This window comes from Grampus griseus (genome assembly GCF_964374135.1).
Source record: "Grampus griseus genome assembly, chromosome: 20".
Taxonomy (NCBI): Eukaryota; Metazoa; Chordata; class Mammalia; order Artiodactyla; family Delphinidae; genus Grampus; species Grampus griseus.
This window is the reverse complement of record NC_139014.1, coordinates 23713781-23734349: the sequence shown is the minus strand read 5'-3', so window position 1 is coordinate 23734349 and position 20569 is coordinate 23713781. Positions and strand designations below refer to the sequence as shown.

At 38.3% G+C, this 20569-nt stretch overlaps 1 protein-coding gene across 2 annotated transcripts in view; it reads left to right on the top strand.

Annotated features, from left to right (window-relative positions):
* The window catches only part of SPOP (speckle type BTB/POZ protein), a 67859-nt gene that overhangs the window by 33697 nt on the left and 13593 nt on the right, over nt 1-20569 (top strand). The window contains exons 2-6 of one of the 2 annotated variants that reach the window (XM_082678727.1): nt 3390-3438; nt 13446-13588; nt 14214-14335; nt 16240-16391; nt 16515-16642. In XM_082678727.1, the coding sequence (XP_082534853.1) occupies nt 13511-13588; nt 14214-14335; nt 16240-16391; nt 16515-16642 (480 nt within the window). In that variant the 5' untranslated portion in view covers nt 3390-3438; nt 13446-13510. The remainder of the gene's footprint in view (nt 1-3389; nt 3439-13445; nt 13589-14213; nt 14336-16239; nt 16392-16514; nt 16643-20569) is intronic. The other variant, XM_082678726.1, reaches the window with a different exon arrangement.

The following is a 20569-nucleotide window of genomic DNA, read 5'->3' as shown; positions in this document are numbered from 1 at the left end:
GTTTCTGTTTTGAGTGACTTTGTAGGCTATGGTAGATTATTTAGGTGTGGGGGGGTGGTGTTTAGCTAAGATGCCTCACCAGTCTTCAACAGCCACCTCAGTGTGGCAGCTGTTTATTAAAACCATAGGATACATGGCTTTGTTTAAACGTATCTTGCTTCAGTGTAATTTACCCAGAGCACTTTTTTTTTTCTTTAACATCTTTATTGGAGTATAATTATTTTACAATGTTGTGTTAATTTCTGCTGTATAACAAAGTGAATCAGCTGTATGTATACATGTATCCCATATCCCCTCCCTCTTGAGCCTCCCTCCCACCCTCCCTATCCCACCCCTCTAGGTGGTCACAGAGCACCAAGCTGATCTCCCTGTGCTATGCAGCTGCTTCCCACTAGATATCTATTTTACATTTGGTAGTGTATATACATCAGTGCTACTCTCTCACTTCATCCCAGCTTACCCTTCCCCCTCCCTGTGTCCTCAAGTCCATTCTCTACGTCCGTGTCTTGATTCCTGTCCTGCCCCTAGGTTCTTCAGAACCATTTTTTTTTTTAAGATTCCGTATATATGTGTTAGCATATGGTATTTGTTTTTCTCATTCTGACTTCACTCTGTATGACAGACTCTAGGTCCATCCACCTCAGTACAAATAACTTAATTTCATTTCTTTTTATGGCTAAGTAATATTCCATTGTATATATGTGCCTCATCTTCTTTATCCACTCATCTGTTGATGGACACTTAGGTTGCTTCCATGTCCTGGCTATTGTAAATAGTGCTGCAGTGAACATTGTGGTACATGTCTCTTTTTGAATTATGGTTTTCTCAGGGTATATGCCCAGTAGTGGGTTTGCTGGGTCATATGGCAGTTCTATTTTTAGTTTTTTAAGGAACCTCCATACTGTTCTCCATAGTGGCTGTATCAGTTTACATTCCCACCAACAGTGCAGGAGGGTTCCCTTTTCTCCACACCCTCTCCAGCATTTATTGTTTGCAGATTTTTTGATGATGGCCATTCTGACTGGTGTGAGGTGATACCTCATTGTAGTTTTCATTTGCATTTCTCTAACGATTAGTGATGTTGAGCATCCTTTCATGTGTTTGTTGGTAATCTGTATATCTTCTTTGGAGAAATGTCTATTTAGGTCTTCTGCCCATTTTTGGATTGGGTTGTTATTTTGATATTAAGCTGCATGAGCTGCTTATATATTTTGGAGATTAATCCTTTGTCAGTTGCTTCGTTTGCAAATACTTTCTCCCATTCCGAGGGTTGTCTTTTCGTCTTGTTTATGGTTTCCTTTGCTGTGCAAAAGCTTTTAAGTTTCATTAGGTCCTTTTTGTTTATTTTTGTTTTTATTTCCATTTCTCTAGGAGGTGGGTCAAAAAGGATCTTGCTGTGATTTATGTCATAGAGTGTTCTGCCTATGTTTTCCTCTAAGAGTTTTATAGTGTCTGGCCTTACATTTAGGTCTTTAATCCATTTTGAGTTTATTTTTGTGTATGGTGTTAGGAAGTGGTTCTAATTTCATTCTTTTACATGTAGCTGTCCAGTTTTCCCAGCACCACTTATTGAAGAGGATGTCTTTTCTCCATTGTACATTCTTGCCTCCTTTATCAAAGACAAGGTGACCATATGTGTGTGGGTTTATCTCTGGGCTTTCTATCCTGTTCCACTGATCTATATTTCTGTTTTTGTGCCAGTACCATATTGTCTTGATTACTGTAGCTTTGTAGTATAGTCTGAAGTCCAGGAGCCTGATTCCTCCAGCTCCATTTTTCTTTCTCAGGATTGCTCTGGCTATTCGGGGTCTTTTGTGTTTCCATACAAATTGTGAAATTTTTTTGTTCTAGTTCTGTGAAAAATGCCATTGGTAATTTGATAGGGATTGAATTAAATCTGTAGGTTGCTTTAGGTAGTAGTATAGTCATTTTCACAATGTTGATTCTTCCAATACAAGAACATGGAATATCTCTCCATCTGTTTATGTCATCTTTAATTTCTTTCTTTAGTGTCTTACAGTTTTCTGCATACAGGTCTTTTGTCTCCCTAGGTAGGTTTATTCCTAGGTAATTTATTCTTTTTGTTGCAGTGGTAAATGGGAGTGTTTCCTTAATTTCTCTTTCAGATTTTTTGTCGTTAGTGTATAGGAATGCAAGAGATTTCTGTGCATTAATTTTGTATCCTGCTACTTTACCAAATTCATTGATTAGCTCTAGTAGTTTTCTAGTTTTCTGGTAGCATCTTTAGGATTCTCTGTGTATAGTATCATGTCATCTGCAAACAGTGACAGTTCTAATTTTTCTTTTCTGATTTGGATTTCTTTTATTTCTTTTTCTTCTCTGATTGCCGTGGCTAAAATGTCCAAAACTATGTTGAATAATAGTGGTGAGAGTGGGCAACCTTGTCTTGTTCCTGATCCTAGAGGAAATGCTTTCAGTTTTTCACCATTGAGAATGATGTTGGCTGTGGGTTTGTCATATACGGCTTTTATCATGTTGAGGTAGGTTCCCTCTATGCCTACTTTCTGGAGAGTTTTTATCATAAATCGGTGTTGAATTTTGTCGAAAGCTTTTTCTGCATCTGTTGAGTTGATCATATGGTTTTTATCCTTCGATTTGTTTATATGGTGTATCACATTGAATGATTTGCATATACTGAAGAATCCTTGCATTCCTGGGATAAACCCCACTTGATCATGGTGTATGATCCTTTTAATGTGTTGTTGGATTCTGTTTGCTAGGCTTTTGTTGAGGATTTTTGCATCTGTGTTCATCAGTGATATTGGCCTGTAGTTTTCTTTTTTGTGTGACATCTTTGTGTGGTTTTGGTATCAGGGTGATGTGATGGTGGCCTTGTAGAATGAGTTTGGGAGTGTTCTTCCCTCTGCTATATTTTGGAAGAGCTTGAGAAGGATAGGTGTTAACTCTTCTCTAAACATTTGATAGGATTTGCCTGTGAAGCCATCTGGTCAACCAAGAGCACTTTTTATAAAGGGTTTTTTTTACATAGAAACTTGATAGTAATTCTTTTAGCATTTTGTGAAGTAGCTGGCAAAAGTGGTCACTCCCCTCTTGTAAATCTTGTGAATATTGACACAGGGCAAGCCACTTATTTCATTTTTGCTGTACTCATAGGCCAGTTCATTAGAGGAATTAGCTTGAATATTTCTGACTTTAATTTCTAAGTATAATCTTTTTGAGAGATGACTAGAAAATAGAGCTCTCAGAACTAGTGATGAGATATAAGAATGGTAATTTTGACTAGTAAATCCTAGCTAATGTATCACCTGCTTTTGTAAGATTTTCCCTTTTCAGAATAGCCTAAGTAAGTAAAGACTTGCATGAGATTCAGAATCTTGTTAAGTCTGATTCATCATCTCTATTTCCAGCAAAGATTTCCTGTTAGACAAGACAAATTAGAGTCTTCCTACTGACTTGGTGAGTTTTTACATAGTTTAATTTTAAATATAGTTTAAGATCATGAGGACAGAAGTGGAATGAAATGCATAGAAATATTTATCATGACTTTAAAAAATGCACATCTTGTAGTGCAATCTACTGTTTCATTTCAGTGCAGATAGTATGCATAGTTGGAAGTCATGTAAGGTGAGCATGTAAGTTTTTTTTTTAAATAATGAGGATTACAATCAGTGTTAAAGAAACATTTTTCATAAATGGTTTCAAAAGAGGTTTTATTCTAAATATTCTTTCCTGGAGTAAACAATAGTTATTTATTCAGATCTTCTTTGGTGACTAGTACCTACAGGATAAGGCTTTACACTAATGATGGAGAGGAGAAAAGATGTTTGGATTTACATTTTTTGATATTACATGATATGGAGACTTTAGAGTAAGATTATTTTTCTCCTGAGAAAAGATCTTCAGGGAAATTTGAATTCCAGCTTATAAAAGGAGATACCTTAAAGCAATTCATGGGCTCCCTTTTACTCTACATATAAAAGGAGTTTGATTCTGAGCAGGTTGCCTTTGTGTATGAACCTTAGAGCTCATCTTTCTATGGGTAACTTAGACAGCTGTTTCTGCCATTCTGGCTACCATCTTAAAAGTTTTGCTTTGTGGCATGAGATTCTTGCCTCAAATGCTTATGTATGTTTTTACACAGTTTTATTGGGTAAAATAGGTGTTATTGCATTTTAATCTTTTAAATTCTGACAAAAATCATTGGGAGCCAGGAAATTGTGTTAAGACGGACATTCTGTCTAACTTTCCCCTGTTTTGTCTGCCTGTGTGGTTTTACTTTTTCCTTGCGTCACGAATTTTGGAATGAACACTTCGAACTGAGAACTTCCTGCTCATCCTTTGTCCCATTTAATTTAGTTAGAACCTTAACATTAACATAGAAATTGGCTTATTTTTTAATAACTTTGGAAGAAGGGAGAATTTATTTTTTGCAGGTGGTTTCTAGGTAAGGAACATGGGTCCATGTAAACAATCATCAGATTTCTTTACTTAAGACCATACTTAAAGGAGGAGAGTAAAGCATACATATACCTCAATCTCTCTTTCATAGGTAGGGGGAGGTCTGAGTGTCACTCATAAAGGTAAGAGTCTCCAGGGAACACTGAATTCTGTACTGCTAGATAGTATGTAGTAGTAAACGCTGAAGAGGATCGGTTGCCCTTGTAGTAGACCAAATCCTCTGGAGCAGGTGGGTCTTTTCAGCTTCTAAGTTAATGAAGTTATTCCAAATTATATACCTTAAGACCAGTTTAGAATTTATTCTTTGGTATGCCTTCCTTGAGCCCTTTCTGTAGCCAGACTGTGTTAACAAGAAATATTTTTAAATGGCTTGACTGAAACATCGATGGCCAAAGAGAACTGCTTGTTGAATTTGGCTTCTGTAAAGGCCAGAGGATCCTGTGGGGTTATGCAAACTCTGCCTATTTGTTTCATGAAATGACTCTTTTGTTTCTGAATTCCTTGCAAATTAGACATGCTTAAATTGTATTAAGGCCAAGGCATTCATCTGTTTACTATTTGATTTTATAAGGTTCTTCATAATTGTAGCTGAGGGGAGAGAGAAGGTGAAAAACTGTCTCTCATATCTCAAAACAGCTTTGGGAATATAATTATATAATAAAGAGAGTCTTCTTAGCCATAAGGTTTTTTCCCTCTTCTTCCTCTTCCTTCTTCTTTTTTAAAATTCTGTTCCAGCTCTTGTTTTAGAATAAATTTTCTCAACCTAGAGGAGAAGTCTTTGATAACATGTGGGATGTGTTAAAATCTTCATCTTTCCTAGGTTTGCTCTTTGTGGCCCCAGAGATTTTTGCCCAAGCCATTCAGTGGAATCAACACATTATTATAATTTGTGAAAAGAGAGGAGTTGCTGATTGCCTCTGCCTATCTAATTTCATTTCTAAAGGTGTTTTCCTTTGGAACTGAGATCCACTTTGAAGTGAAATAGCCCCTTTATAGTCAGGTTAGTTTGCTGATCTGGATTCATGTCATTCTATTTCAGACATCTCCCAGATGATGCATTTTGAAGGTGATGTGTGGAGAAGCTTAATCCTATGAACCCTATCTGCCTTTTTTTTTTTTTTTTTTTTTTTTTTAAAAGCAGAGGAGGGTTTTTTTTGTTTCCCTAGCAGGGGGTTAGTAACTCACAACAGCAGCACATCACCTGATGGAAAGAACCCAGACCTTGTGAAACCTGTGCCTGTTGCAGCCATCATGGTTTATGCTGCAGGACCCTCCGTCCAAGTGGAGGCAGGAATTTTTTCCTTCTATGTTGTTATGTAGATGTAGTCATTTGTGCCTAAATTAAAAAGCAAAACAAAAACTCAGTAAGTCTTTTTAAGGTCTAAGGAGATGCAATCCTACAAGTCTGTTGAATGGCACCTACCTCTTTCCAGGACAGACCTCTGCATTTGGAGCAGAGCGTGCTGTCCCTGGACGTATTTTTGGGGTAGGGAATCATGCTAATATGTCCGTATCAACAACTCTTACATAATGGATAGTTTTTAGGGGGAGGGAATGATTCCCTAGCCCTTAACTTAAATTGGCAATAAATTTTTCTGCTCTTTGATTTTTTTTTCCTAACTGGAAAAGTTGCATCCATATTGAGAATTATTCCATATTTTAACCTTTGAGCTGGTTGCTGAGGTCTCTTTGGGGACAAGGACACTTTGTAGTTATTTATAACCTATAGAGAAGGGCAGTAAGGCTGTGAACAGCCAGCATGTGATGAGGTTTGGGAGCCAGTGGGAGCAGTCTGTTGTTTACTCTGCTTTCCACGGCTTGAAATTCTTTCATGTATCTTCTTGTTCCTCTTCATTTTGACTTTGGATGGACTTTACTAGCTGGGGTATTTCTATAAAACTCTTATCTTGTAACACTTAGATTGAGGAGAAGAAGGAAAAATAGCCTTTTTATGTACAAAAGCATGTCTAATCCTCACAGTCATTTCAGAGTCTATGCTTGCCTAAGAGATCTGTAAACTGGGAAAACCTTAAAGGTACTGACATGCATATGTAATACTATACTTGTTTCTGAGTTTTCCTTGTATACAGTAGTTTCTTCTAAGTTTCCCTTATACACAACAGTTGCAAGAACAGTTGAACTCTTAGTTAAATATTTGGCTATGGTAGAAAATAAGTTCTGCATCTTAGCCTGGTATAGAAAAAACTTAATGTGTCTATACATGTCTTAAAGGTATGTCTCCCTGTCTCTCTTTATATCTGTACACATGTGTACATGTGTATATATTTAATGTTAATTATTGTTTCTCTACATGTCAGTTTTAAGGGAATCAAACCCCGTGTCAGATATGAAAATTATAGATCAAATCTAAATAAACGCTAAGAATCTGCCTCATTTTTATCAGTATACTGGAATTTTACTGTATAGAATTTAACTTGAAATAACTGAGAGGTCCTCTGTTTCTGACAGCTGCTGTAATGGTTCTTTCAGGATCGACTTATCCTGGAAGATGTGCTTAGATTACTATTGTCTTATGGGTTCAAGAACTTCCCATTTAGCCCTGCACACTTCTCTTTCTCCCAACTTTTCTTGGATTTTTTTTTTTTTAATCAAAGAAGAATGTAGTTTTGGAATGTATTAAATTAGTTCTTCAAAATAGGAGATCAACTGATAGTTTTCTTTTTAAAATATTTTCTTGTTTTAAGAGTATGCTTGGATTCCTATAGCTGTTACTCATTCAGCAACTCCCAAACTTTAATCTTTTAACTAGAGCTCATTAAGGAAAAATATGATCCCAAAAGACAGTAGTCTAGTTAGTCAACAGCAATTTCATTGAACAAATATTTATTGAGTGCCTATTATGATACCATTTTAGGCACGGGGGATGCTGTTCTCTCATTGTGCTTAACTTCTAGTGGGAGAGACCGTAGACAAGTGAAAATATAAAAACAAGGTAATTTCAGATAGTGGTATTAAAAAAGAAATTTGAATAGGGTAATGTGATGAAAGAGGCTAGAAGTGGGGACTGCTTCAGATCTGGTGGTCAGGGATGACCTCTCTGAGGATATTACATTTGATAGGACACCTAAATGACAAGAAGGAGCCAGCTGTGAAAAGATCTGAGGGAAGAAAGAGCTTTCCAGGCTGAGGAAAGAGGCTGATGTGTTTGCCAAGTAGAATTAAAGGCCTGAGTGACTAAAGCATGGTGATTGAGAAGGGTAAGTGTTAGATGAGGTCAGGGAGGTACACTGAAGCTTTGGCAGTCATGACAAAAGGTAGATTTTATTTGGATAGGAGTGGAAGTCACTGAAGAATTCCTGTCTTGTTTCTCATAAGGGTCTGACTTATAAGCCGTCTCATAACCAAGAAGAATTCATTGTGAAGTCTGCTAATTCCTTTTAAAATATTTTTATTCATTATTTGAAAAGGTAATATATTCACATGGTTCAAAATTCAATAAGTACAAATGGGAACAGTGGGAATTCTCCTTCCCACCCAAGTACCCAGTTTCCTTCCTTGGAAGTAACCAGTGTCTCTAGAGTCTTGTGTAGCTTTACAGACAGAGATATCTTACACACACACATACATACATACACACATACGTAAATATTTCTGCCTCTTTAGGTAGAAAGAGCTTCCCCATTCCTTTTTTAAATAGCTTTATTATTACATTGTCTGTATCATAATTTATTTAATCAATCCCTTATTGATGGATTTTCAGGTTATTTCCATGTTTTTGTGATTACACATAGTGCCACATTGAAAAACCTTTTATATTTATCATATTAAATATATTAGTAGGATAAATTTCTAGACATGGAATTGTTGGATCAAAGGGTATATGCATTTCTTATTCATTCTGATATGCATTTCCCTTCATGAAGTTTATAACAATTTATACTCTAATCAGAAATGTTCTCCTTATCCTGGGCAAGTGTTATCAAACATTTTAATTTTTGCCAACTCACTGGGTGAATTAATGTGTGGTTTAATTTGCATTTATGTTTTCACATATTTAAGAACCATTGATACTTACATGTCTGTAAACCATTGGCTGTTCTTTACGCATTTTTCTGTTAGGCTGTTGACTTTTTTCTTCCTGATCTTTAGATTCACTCAATTCTAACTCCCTCTGTTAAAGAATTTTTAAAAAATACAATGTTACATGTCAGTTATATCTCAATTTTAAAAAAGCAGTCATCTTTAACTTGTAAATTTTAGGAAACATGAACCTGACATGAGACATGAGACACGATAAACCCTAGTCTTTCCTTTGCTGATTGAAGTCTCTCTTGATTGCCCTTGGTTTCATTTTAAGAAGTGTCTCTAAATTAAAATAAACAGAAAAGAAAAAGAAAAAAGTGCATTTAGTGTTTTGTTAGAGTAGATTGATCTGCAAAAAGTTTACCCATAACAAATATTCAGAAGTCATTCAAACCTTGCAAGAGAGGAAGTCAGTATGACCTGTAATAATCTGTCCTTGGGGTAATGAGAAAGAAGTTATTACCTCCTGGGCTGTATATGATTGAGGACACTGTAACAGAAGAAATACAGACATTCCTTTGAGGTCCCCAAAGTTTCTCAAAAATGAATATACCCAAATCTTTCTATAGTTTTGGGGGGGTTTTTTTGTTTTTTGTTTGTTTTTTTTTTGGTCAAGTCTTTTTGGCATCTTCTGTTTTGGAAAATGCAAACGTCTCTCAAGTTTAAAATAGTTACAACATTGGGATTTTTCCTTACTTGGAAACTGTACCAGGCTTTAAACCAAGAGAAAAAATAGTTACAGGCTTTAAAAAGTCCCTAACAAACCATTCTTTGGCAAGAAACCATGTTCCCAGCCATCTAGTTTGTGCATGTTTGTGTATTATATTAAACAACATGAAATTGTCAGGATTTAATAGAGTGAACAGGAAAATAAATGGTGGTGTATAACAGATATGTTCAGCCTCTGAGTTGTCAGCATACTGGGAAGTTTGCTAAGCCTGGGAAAATAAATTTCTCATTAGAGAACTTGGGCAGTCTTGTTTTAACTTGTTTGAAGCCAGGAACAGTATATTTTGGTGCTGGTTGTCTCCTACAAAGGTTCTCAAACCATGACCCTCAAATAGACCTCCTATTTCCTAAAATTGTTTTTCTGCTGGGCATCTGCGGCAGTTGGCATGAAGTGCTGAAGAGTTCACGTACAGGGAGGCTACTTTGCTTATGAACACTTTGCCCATGGTGCCTGCTGTGAGTGAAATTAATTAGATTTGTGCTGTCCTAGTCGATTTCCCTCCCAGCAGATTGTGTGGTTAGACCTCCTCAGAGTCTAAAGCCGATTCTCCAGTTCTACTGACTGCTGGGTTGGACACTTTTAAAAATTGGAAGAAAGGTTGGTGATATTTTAAAAGAAACCAAAGACTTCTCTACAGAATAAATGAGAAGCAAAAAAGATAGGTAAAAATGGCCAAGACCAAGGTTGTATTTTTTTCCTGGTTGTAATAGTGAACCATGGTTCAGTAGCAACAGTTAAGCCATTAAAATAAACTGGTTTTTAAACTTGTCTTTTTCTTAGGCTTAGAGAATTCTTAACTTGTTAATTGTTAGATAAATTTGAAGTATTTTTTTAAACTTCAAAAGTAAACTCAAATTAGTATTTTATGATCTATCAATATAGAGCTGAGCCTGCACCTCACACCTACAGAGCCAAGTTTTATGCCCTTAACTAACATGTAAAATTCACATCTTCATTCCAACCCGCTCAAAAGATAGTTTTAATTGGGAATTTTGAAAATTCATTCTGGCTCCTACTGGCAGTAATGGTAACTGGGATTTGTAAAACCGCCTAAGGTGCATTTACTCACTACTAGATAAGTGAACAGTTTTGTGAGAATATGTTTTCCATCAAATGCAAGTCTACCTTGATCACAGGTCTCTTTTCTTGATATTATCATGACTCCTGAATTGCACAAACCAGGGAGGCCCAGATTCCATTGCAGTGCTTAGTTTAAGTGAAATAGCACATCATGTATATAAGACTTAATTTCATGTGTGATTACATGGGATGTTTTAACTATAAACACATGTAGGATAGTGTTAAAACCAATGGGGACTCTGGTAATACTGATGGTATTACTCTGTGAGGGTGCAACTATATCTTATTACTCCTCCATGTTTATTAAGTGGCCAGTGAATGTGAGTTGAGTGATTTTTTTTTTTTACCTCTTTCTACGAAGGATTTGAGGCAGTTTCCAGAAATACTTAATATATCAAACAGTAAAATAAATCAGTTCAGGGAATTATAGCAAAGTGAATAACAATGTTAAGAAAATAATAAAGCTATTCGGACTTCCCTGGTGGTGCAGTGGTTAAGAATCTGCCTGCCAATGCAGGGGACACGGGTTCGATCCCTGGTCCGGGAAGATCCCACATGCCTCAGAGCAACTTAGCGCATGTGCCACAACTGCTGAGCCTGTGCTCTAGAGCCCACAAGCCACAGCTACTGAAGCCCACACGCCACAACTACTGAAGCCCCCCCCAACTAGAGCCCGTGCTCTGCAACAAGAGAAGCCACCGCAGTGAGAAGCCCACGTGCAGCAACGAAGAGTAGCCCCCGCTCGCCACAACTGGAGAAAGCCCGCACACAGCAACAGAGACCCAATGCAGCCAAAAAATAATAAAATAAAATAATAATAAAGCTATAGTAGAGGGATCATATGAGCCTATATAGAGTATAGCATGTAGAATGAGCATATGAGCCTGTAGTTTCAAGAGATGGGTCAGATTTGTCTCAGGGCTTCCTAGTAGCCAAGCAAAGAGAGCAGCATTATCAGATATAGATTCATATTGTCTGTCCATAGCTGAAAACACACCAGGTGTTCAGGAAAGAAATTTCTCCCTTGTATATTGTAAACCAGACAATGTATGATATGATGGAGTAAGTACATCCTTATACTATTCCCACAATTAATAAAATATATTTTATTGAATTTAAGGTGTTTTTTTAATCATTTTTGATCATTTTTAAAATCTTTATTGAATTTGTTACAGTATTGTTTCTGTTTTATGTTTTGATTTTTTGGCCGAGAGGCATGTGGTTGGTATCTTAGCTCCCTGACCAAGGATCAAACCCACACCCTCTGCATTGGAAGGTGAAATCTGAACCACTGGACCACCAGGGAAGTCCCAATAAAATATATTTTAAAGATAAAGCAGAACAGTACAAAGGTAGTATATACTAAAATAGCTCTCATCCCAAACTAAAAGACATTTGTCATATTTGCCTCAGGTCATCCTAATTTTTAAACAAACATGAGAGATCAACTTGAAATGTCTTACATTCTTTTCCCAGCTTCATTCTTCATCCTTGCTCTCCCATCAGGAATCTGATACATAGCTTGTCAATGATTTTTTTCACTTCTGCTGTATGCATATATCTGTAAATAATATATAAATCTTAAATTTGCATAAATAGTGTACTGCACATGACATTCCAAAACTTGCTTTTTTTCATTAGTGTCGTGTTAGATCTCACTCATCTCCATGGTGCTGTAGATGTAGTTCATTACTTCTAAATCCTGAAGTAGTTTTTCATTGTATGGAAATAACCCAATTTAGTTATCTGTTTCCCGCCTAATGGATTTTTAGTTTGTTTGTCTACAGACAAACTGCCACATTGAACGACCTTGTCTATGTCTTCTTGTGCCCGTGTGCAGTTTTTCTAGGACAGTGGTTCTCAAAGCATTCCAGGGCATATCAGGGTCACCTGGGAACTTGTTAGAAATGGAAATTCTTGGGCCCAACCTCTGAATCAAAAACTCTGGGGGGCAGGGCCCAGCAATCTGTTTAGCAAGTGATCCTGATGCACCTAAAGTTTGAGAACCACTACTTTAGCACATATATAGTTAAAAGTAGAACTACTAAGTCTTAACGTATAAGTAGGTTAAACATTACTAGATATGGCAAATTCCTACCCTAAATATACTTAATAATTTACAGTCTCACCAGCAGTGTATGAGAGTTCCTATAGCTCCATACTGTGGAACAGAGGAACAGAGAAAGCAAGAAGAATCTGGAAAATCAGATACCAGTGAAGTGTAAGTGGAGAGAGATCTCTAATGATACAGAGAAAGGAAAACATCTAAGAAAGGGATAAATGTTGCCCTTACAGAGAGCAGCCAGCAATGGGTTGATAAATAGAAGACTATTCATTTTTAAAAAATTTATTTTTGGCTGTTTTGGGTCTTCGTTGCTGCACATGGGCTCTCTCTAGTTGTGGTGAGTGGGTGCTACTCTTCGTTGCTGCACGTGGGCTTCTCACTGCGGTGGCTTCTCTTGTTGCAGAGCACGGGCTCTAGGTGCGTGGGCTTCAGTAGTTGTGGCGTGCGGGCTTCAGTAGTTGTGGCTTGCGGGCTCTAGAGCGCAGGCTCAGTAGTTGTGGTGCATGGGCTTAGTTGCTCTGAGGCATGTGGGATCTTCCCGGACCAGGGCTTGAACCCGTGTCCCCTGCATTGGCAGGCGGATTCTTAACCACTGCGCCACAAGGGAAGCCCAGAAGACTATTTATTCTTAATAATAAGTTTGCACTGAAGTGTAGGAGAAGATGAGACAGTATTTGGAAAGATAACAAAGTAATTTTCCTTTAGGAGTGAAGTATTTGTACCCTCCAGGGAAGGAGCCCACGTACAGTGGTAAAGCTGTATGTGGTGTTCACCATGCTGTCTCCTCTTTAGGTAGCCTTTTCATGGATGTACTTTAAGTACCCTTTGAGTACACTCATTTGGTAAGATAATATTAAATAGTATTGTGCAGAAGATTAAAATAGGGTGATATCATTGTGATGAGACTGCTTTAGGTTAGGTGATCTTCTCTGAGGTTAACATTGAATGCTAAGAAGCCATTTGAATGATAAGGGTAGAGAATTCCAGGCAGGAGGCAAAGTTTCCAGTCTCTGGAAGGTCAAATGGAAACAGTAGGATAGTATACCATTAATCTAATAAAATTCTCTTGCTTCTTGCATCATCCAGGGTGAAGAGGAACAGAAGTCTTTGTCCCCTGACTTTGGAAATCTTGTTTAACCTTCAAACTGGCGATGTCAAGGGTTCCAAGTCCTCCACCTCCGGCAGAAATGTCGAGTGGCCCAGTAGCTGAGAGCTGGTGTTACACACAGGTAGGTGCTTCTTGGGAGGATTTTGGGGGACGAAAGGAATCAGATTTCTTTTCTACGTTGGCTTTCCTGCTTTCTCTGGGTCATACCTGCCAAATAGTTAGATAAAGTACTTGTCAGCTTTCCATGCCTTGGTTTTCCACGGGGAATCTGAATGCCCTAGGCATTCACGGGAGCTTGAAAGGGGAATCTTTGAAACTGGATCTGCTGCCTACATCCACCTTGATGGAAGTGTATTCCTCTGTTGGGGAATTTAGGGGGAAACCACGTTTGAGATCGCAACCCCAGGCAGTGGTATCAACATCTAAATCATCAAACAACTGCTCTGAGCAGAGGTTCATTTTAGGTGTGGCTTAATCACCTGCTTTCCCAACCTTGTCCATGTTTTTCTCACTTTCCGTCTAGTGTTTCTCAGAAGCTGAGAAAAGTTATGAAAGCAGTTGGTCACCGTGAGATTTCTTAAAATGTAGATGAGAGACAGAAAAGGCTGAGCCTCCATGCTGGCCAAACAGTGCTGTCTTCCTATGGGATTATGCAGAGGGAGGGAGGGGGAAAATTATCTGATCTCCAGCCTGGTTTTCAGGTTGCCCACTTCCTATTTAATTGCTTCCTGGTTTTCTATCAACAGATCAAAGTAGTGAAATTCTCCTACATGTGGACCATCAACAACTTTAGCTTTTGCCGGGAAGAAATGGGTGAAGTCATTAAAAGTTCAACCTTTTCATCAGGAGCCAATGATAAACTGAAATGGTGAGGAAGACTACATTTAGCTATACAAATTTTTCTATAAGTTCCCTGTTTTGCTTGGCTTCACAGGATACTGACTGGAGTGGAAGATCCTTGATGGCAGGGACTTTGTTTTGTTCTTAATGTATTCCCTGGTGTCTGATACATAACAGATGCTCACTGTATATTTGTTGAATTAATTCAATGAGTATATCAGGGGATCAGCAAACTCACATGGCTGTAGGGTAATGTAAATGTGTAAAGAGAGCCAGTGTTGTAAATAACGTCCATACGTGGTGTGAGTGTTGACCACTTGGCAAACTAGTGAATGTCCTTCTAAAAGAAGTGGTGGCTTCTCAGCTCCAGCTGACTAGAGGCATGTGTGAATAAGGGCTGACCAGCCCTATTTTCTGATTTTTCAAGAAAAGCAAGAGATCTAGATTTTAATGTAATATCTCTTGACTTTTAGATTGCCTGTTTTTAAACAACAAAGGAGATTTATTTACTTATGTACCTGGAATGCCCATGGTGTAGGATGTCTTTGAAGGTAATTTGATCCAGCAGCCAGCCCAATGGTTAGATTAAGGACCCCATCGCTCTCTGCTCTGCCCTGCTCTCCACACTGTTTGACATTTCAAGCTTAGCTTCCCTTGTGGTTGAAGGGTGACTGGCGGTAGCAATGAGCATCACCCGCTACCATCCCACAAGTGCTTTGAACTTGCTCTGAACTGTGTGGCCAAGAATGCACTGATTGGTTTAGATCTAGGTTCCCTCAGTTGATCCCTGTGGCAAGGGGAATAGGATCTGGAAGTGGGGGTCAGTCCTATCCAAACCATGTGTTTTCTTTAGGAGGGGCAGGCAGTTATGGATACAACCATATGCTCTCTACAAAGACCAGAACACATATCTGTGAACCACCATTTTTGACCTCTGATATCCCACTGAAAAGTTTTAACAACTCTCCTTTCGTTTAGTCCTTTTTGGCCATGTACATAAGCAGTGTACTACTAGGTGCTGAGAGAAGGCTTATTCTTAGGCATTGTATTTAAATCCGCATCTTTAGCACAATTGTGTAGTGATCTATGTGGCATATGCACTTCCTGGAGAAGCACTGAATTGGGCCACCTGTTTGAGAGAGGTGCTATAACACTGGCAAGGCCTAAGGATACATATGGCCTGTGTATTATATGTGGTAGAAGCCGTGTTTGAACCACATGCAGTTCAGCTAATGACATTTACAACTTAACTGAGTTGAACCTATTCTGTCTGAATTTTGTTTTGATCCATTGGTAACATATTGGCATCTCTAATTCTGTTTAGAAGTCTGGCTTAGAACTCTACCCTGTGTAATGGGAGTTTACTTTTGTCTGTGCTTCCTCCATGCTGCCTCCTTTATTTTAATCTTAGAATATTATTGCCAGATTGATAAAATATCTATAAAAGATTATTTACTACTAACATATTCCTCTAGAATTCTTTTTCTCTCCCAAGGTGATATTGAAAGGCTCACTGACTTTTTTTTCCTGGTTTCACTGCAATCCCAGCAAAATAAGGGGCTGCTTTTCCTGAGATTGAGGATTAGAGTAGATTGAGCCTAGGCTGAATTTTAAAATATTTTAGGGGAATAAAGACTGATTTGGGAGATCATGAGGAAAGAGGAAGAGATGCAGGGGATGTGTTGTCAGATCCTAGGATGCCCCTTTATTGTTTACTTTTTAAAAGGTGCCTCAGGTTGCTCTAGAAAAGTGATTTCCAAGTAGTCATTCGCTGAATCAGAATCTCCTCTATGGGGCCTGGGTTTTTTTTTGTTTGTCTGTTTTGTTTTTTTAACATCTCCCTCTCGATTTGAATGTTCTAGTTCCCTCCTGTCCTTTCATGAGCCTACAAACATGGATGCTTTCGACATTTTTTTTTTCTGTTTTGGGTAGGTGTTTGCGGGTAAACCCAAAAGGGCTAGATGAAGAGAGCAAAGATTACCTGTCACTTTACCTATTACTGGTCAGCTGTCCAAAGAGTGAAGTTCGAGCAAAATTCAAATTCTCCATCCTGAATGCCAAGGGAGAAGAAACCAAAGCTATGGGTAAATGTTACCTTTGTTCGACTCTTTATTTTCACATATGGCAACTTTATACATTGACAAATTGTGGGTTTGATACGGTTTTTTGAGTAATCCTAAATATAACTTTTTTTTTTTTCACTCCAGAGAGTCAACGGGCATATAGGTTTGTGCAAGGCAAAGACTGGGGATTCAAAAAATTCATCCGTAGAGATTTTCTCTTGGATGAGGCCAATGGGCTTCTCCCTGACGACAAGCTTACCCTCTTCTGTGAGGTGAGTCCTTTTACCCTGCTGTGAGAGTAGCAATTCCCAGACCTGATGGGTATCAGTAGACATAATTGTATTGTATCAAGGATGGTGAGTGAGAAAAATCCCCAAGTGGAGTGGTGCTGCACAAATGCGATTTGTGTGACTGACTGAAAAGCTGTGCCGTGATTTCAAGGTTGTTGGGCATCTCAGCTTTCCACCTGTTACTTTCTTAAAAACAAAGGTTGTGCACTATCTTGGTATGTGTGATTTTTTAGCTGCTTGCGTCAGAATTCTGGCTTTTTCCTTGTGGATTTTTTCAGAAAGCATTTGGAAGGACTGTTAACTTTAAGCTGAGGAGAATGACCAGCAACTAGATATGTAAACGTATTTGTTCTTTGAGCTTTCTGGCTCCTCCTTGAGTATGAAGTCCACGTGTGTTTGATAGAGCACTTTCCTTTTCTGCTTTTCGAACTAAATGACTCTTACCGGTTGTTGAGTGTCTCCAGTTTGTCTTGCTGGTAATTGTGAAATAGGAAGGTGAGAACCATTTTTTCTAGAGTGAAGGTTAAAAAGGTTAAAGCTCTCTAACTCATAGTTAGCTAAGAGAGTTATCTGTAGTCAGTTAGGAGAGTCCTTCTCTCCCCAACGACCTAAAGAGCCTTTTTCAGGTTTATAGGAGAAGCCTTGAAGTAAAATTTCCAAACTGAGAGTGAGTTGAAAAATGGTTTCTTTAATGAGTATATACAAATTGGTCATTTCATGCTGTTAATACATATATAAATACTCATAAGCTCACAGTGTAAGAAATGAATAAAACCTCCAGTCAGCTGGGATGTTGGCATTCCCTGTACATCGTATGGTCAAGGAGCTGCTTCCTGAGCAACACCACTTTATGAAAATGACCACTGTGCCTTCATGGGGCAGGTGCAGGCAAGTTCCCCAACTAGCAGTGTGCTCTGTCAAATAATAGGCATATCACCGCCTGCACAGTAGGAAACGTGTCTCTTAGGAAGCTTGCCCCTTTGTAGACGAGGCCTGGCCAGCAGTAGCCAGCTTCTTTTCCAAGTCACAGCTCATTGAATATTTCCACGGAATAGTTGCTGATGATTAGGAAATTTGGGAGCTATAGTTTATTAAAATATCACACTGAATACATAAAGTATAGTTTGCATAATAACTACCTTTTCTCCTTTTTAATTGCTAAGTAAAAGAAGGAAATACTAGAGTGATGGCGTCTGTAAAAATACATAAAATTTTGCAGTTGTTTTTTGTCTGATGGACTTGGAATTTGAATTCTACATAAATCCAAGTAGTTATAGATCATACTCAGCTGCCCAAGTGGAGAAATGAGAACAATTAGGTGGTTTTATGTCATGTTGGATGTTACATAAACAAACCATCAATTTAATATTCACCCACCTTAGAGATCCTATATTTCAGAAAAAAATTAAAAGAGTGGAAAACTCTAATTTCTGTTGGAAATGAAAGCCAATTTTTGAACTGCTCTCTGAAGGAAGAGAAATCGCCTCTAAATAATGCATCTGGTGCTTTAGGCAACACCAAAACCTTTACTGTAGCATTTTCAAGTCCACAGTGGGTCCAGCCTTTTCTTACATGCTTCCCCTCTATACCATCACCAGATCCATTCCATCTGCTCCAGCCCTTGTATTGACATTCTTGATTTGGAAACCAGTTGGCCTGCCCTCACTTGGCAATCTCTCATCCTGTAGTTAAGTCCGAGGTGCACTCTCTCTTTGCTTCGCCATATGAAATTCTCTTAGGAGAAATCCTGTGGTTAAGTTTAGAAATGCCTTACTGACTTAGAAGGGAAGTGAGATGACACTTTGGAAATGAGGAGATGTTGAACAGGGAAACGTCTGTTGAGTTCTGCTGATGCCATCGGTTTCTTACCATCGGACCAGGTGTGCCATCTGTTCCTCTCACACTTCTCTGTTGGCCACAGGTGCTGAGTGTTGCTTCTTGTTCTTGGGCTTGTGCCTAGTGAGACTCGTTTCTGTTCCAAGGCTCTCTGTGGACTTAGTAGCATTCAGCATTGCAAGACAGTTGCGTGGGGGGTGTGTTTTGAATGTGTGGGTTTTAAAAATGTCTGCAGCTCATCTAAGTTCTTAGTGCATTTCAGAGCTGGATCGTCCTTTGGTGCAAATTCTATCCTTCTGACCTGTGCTACTTCTATCAATAGAATATTTATAAACAAATTTATTTTGTTCATATTTATTTATTATTGGTTTAGTTAGTATTTTGTTATAATTTAGAGGCCTTTATGAAGTTGATGTCCACATACAAATTTAGGTTATGAGTACTCCACTGTTCCATTCCTTACTCGGTTTTTGGCCCAGGCACTTCTGTCCTGTCCTGATGTAAGTAATAAGTACAGTTGTTTTGTGGATATTTTTGGTCTGTTCCCAGAGGCCACAAGAGGGAATCCGAAGGCGAAAGACTGAGAATCACACATTTGTGTGTTTGGGTTGTATTTCAGTGGTAAAACCATTAATGAAACTCTGAAAAATGCCGACTGAGTAGTCTTGTTTGTAATGTGCTGCACTGGGTTCACTTTTGATTCTCGGTGATCTTTCTGTCTGACTATTAGGAAGTATGGCAGTTCTTCCAAGTTGATGTTGCTTAGTTAACGCATTCCCTTAATTGTCTCTTATCACAATCCTTTGAGCTAGGTTCGTTCTTTTCTCTTCATTTCATGTTACTGGGGAGAGAAGCAGTGCCTAAGGAGGTCAGGTAAGTTTACTAACATTGTGCAGCAAATTAGTGTCAGGGCTATGTCAGCTCTCCATTTTCCATCTCTAGTCTGCTGTGCTACACTAAGTGAAACTGAATGCCATTTACCCAAGGAAACATGGGCTCTACCAAGTTTTCTTTTGGTAATGAAAGAGAGAATCGTGAAAGCTTTACACTTTTAATTTTCTCTGTAACAATTTGGACCATAGAAAATCTACTTGAAATGTTTCAGCTTCTATTGATCTTCTTTCCACTTATTTATATTGAAAACAAGTAGCTGTTAGCAATAAATATACGTGTATTCCACCGTCAGTGTGTATGCCTCTGACAGGTAGAAGATTCCAGTGCCTCTTTGTAATGTTGCAATTAAAGTTGAAATATTAAATACCATATGAAATATGAAATACCAAATATGAAATATCTCAATACTAGTTAACTCTTCTTTTTTTTTTTTTTTTTTTTTTGGTACGCGGGCCTCTCACTGTTGTGGCCTGTCCCGCTGAGGAGCACAGGCTCCGGCCGCGCAGGCTCAGCAGCCATGGCTCACGGGCCCAGCCGCTCCGCGGCATGTGGGATCTTCCTGGACTGGGGCACGAACCCGTTTCCCCTGCATCGGCAGGCGGACTCTCAACCACTGCGCCACCAGGGAAGCCCCTAGTTAACTCTTAAAACATCTCTTTCCTTATCAAACACAGAATATCCGTTCAAAGCCTGGGAATATGTTTTTTTGCCAAATTTTAAATATGTGGGTCTACTAATTTTTCTTTTTATCATTTTTAAATGGATTATTTGTATATATTAGTTGAACTTATGAAAATGCTAATAATATTTGATCTTGACCTACAAAACTGGTGATTAAATATGTATTATCATTATAGGTTATAAAACATGATAATGTAGTAAACCTACCACCCAACCCAGCAACATCACCAATAACTGAGAACTATATATGCTTCTCCCCTGTCCCTTAGACCTGTTGTCTCCCTACTCAGATGATGATAATAAATAGCGCTTTTGAATTGTTTATCATTCCCTTGTTCATTATTTGCATGCCTGAACCATATATTGTTTAGGTTCACTTGTTTTTGAGCTTTATGAAAATGGTGTCAGGATGTATGTAGTCATCTAGGACTTGCTGTTTTCATATTATGTTTCTAAAATTTATTTATATTGTGAATGTAACTATAATTCTTGATTTTT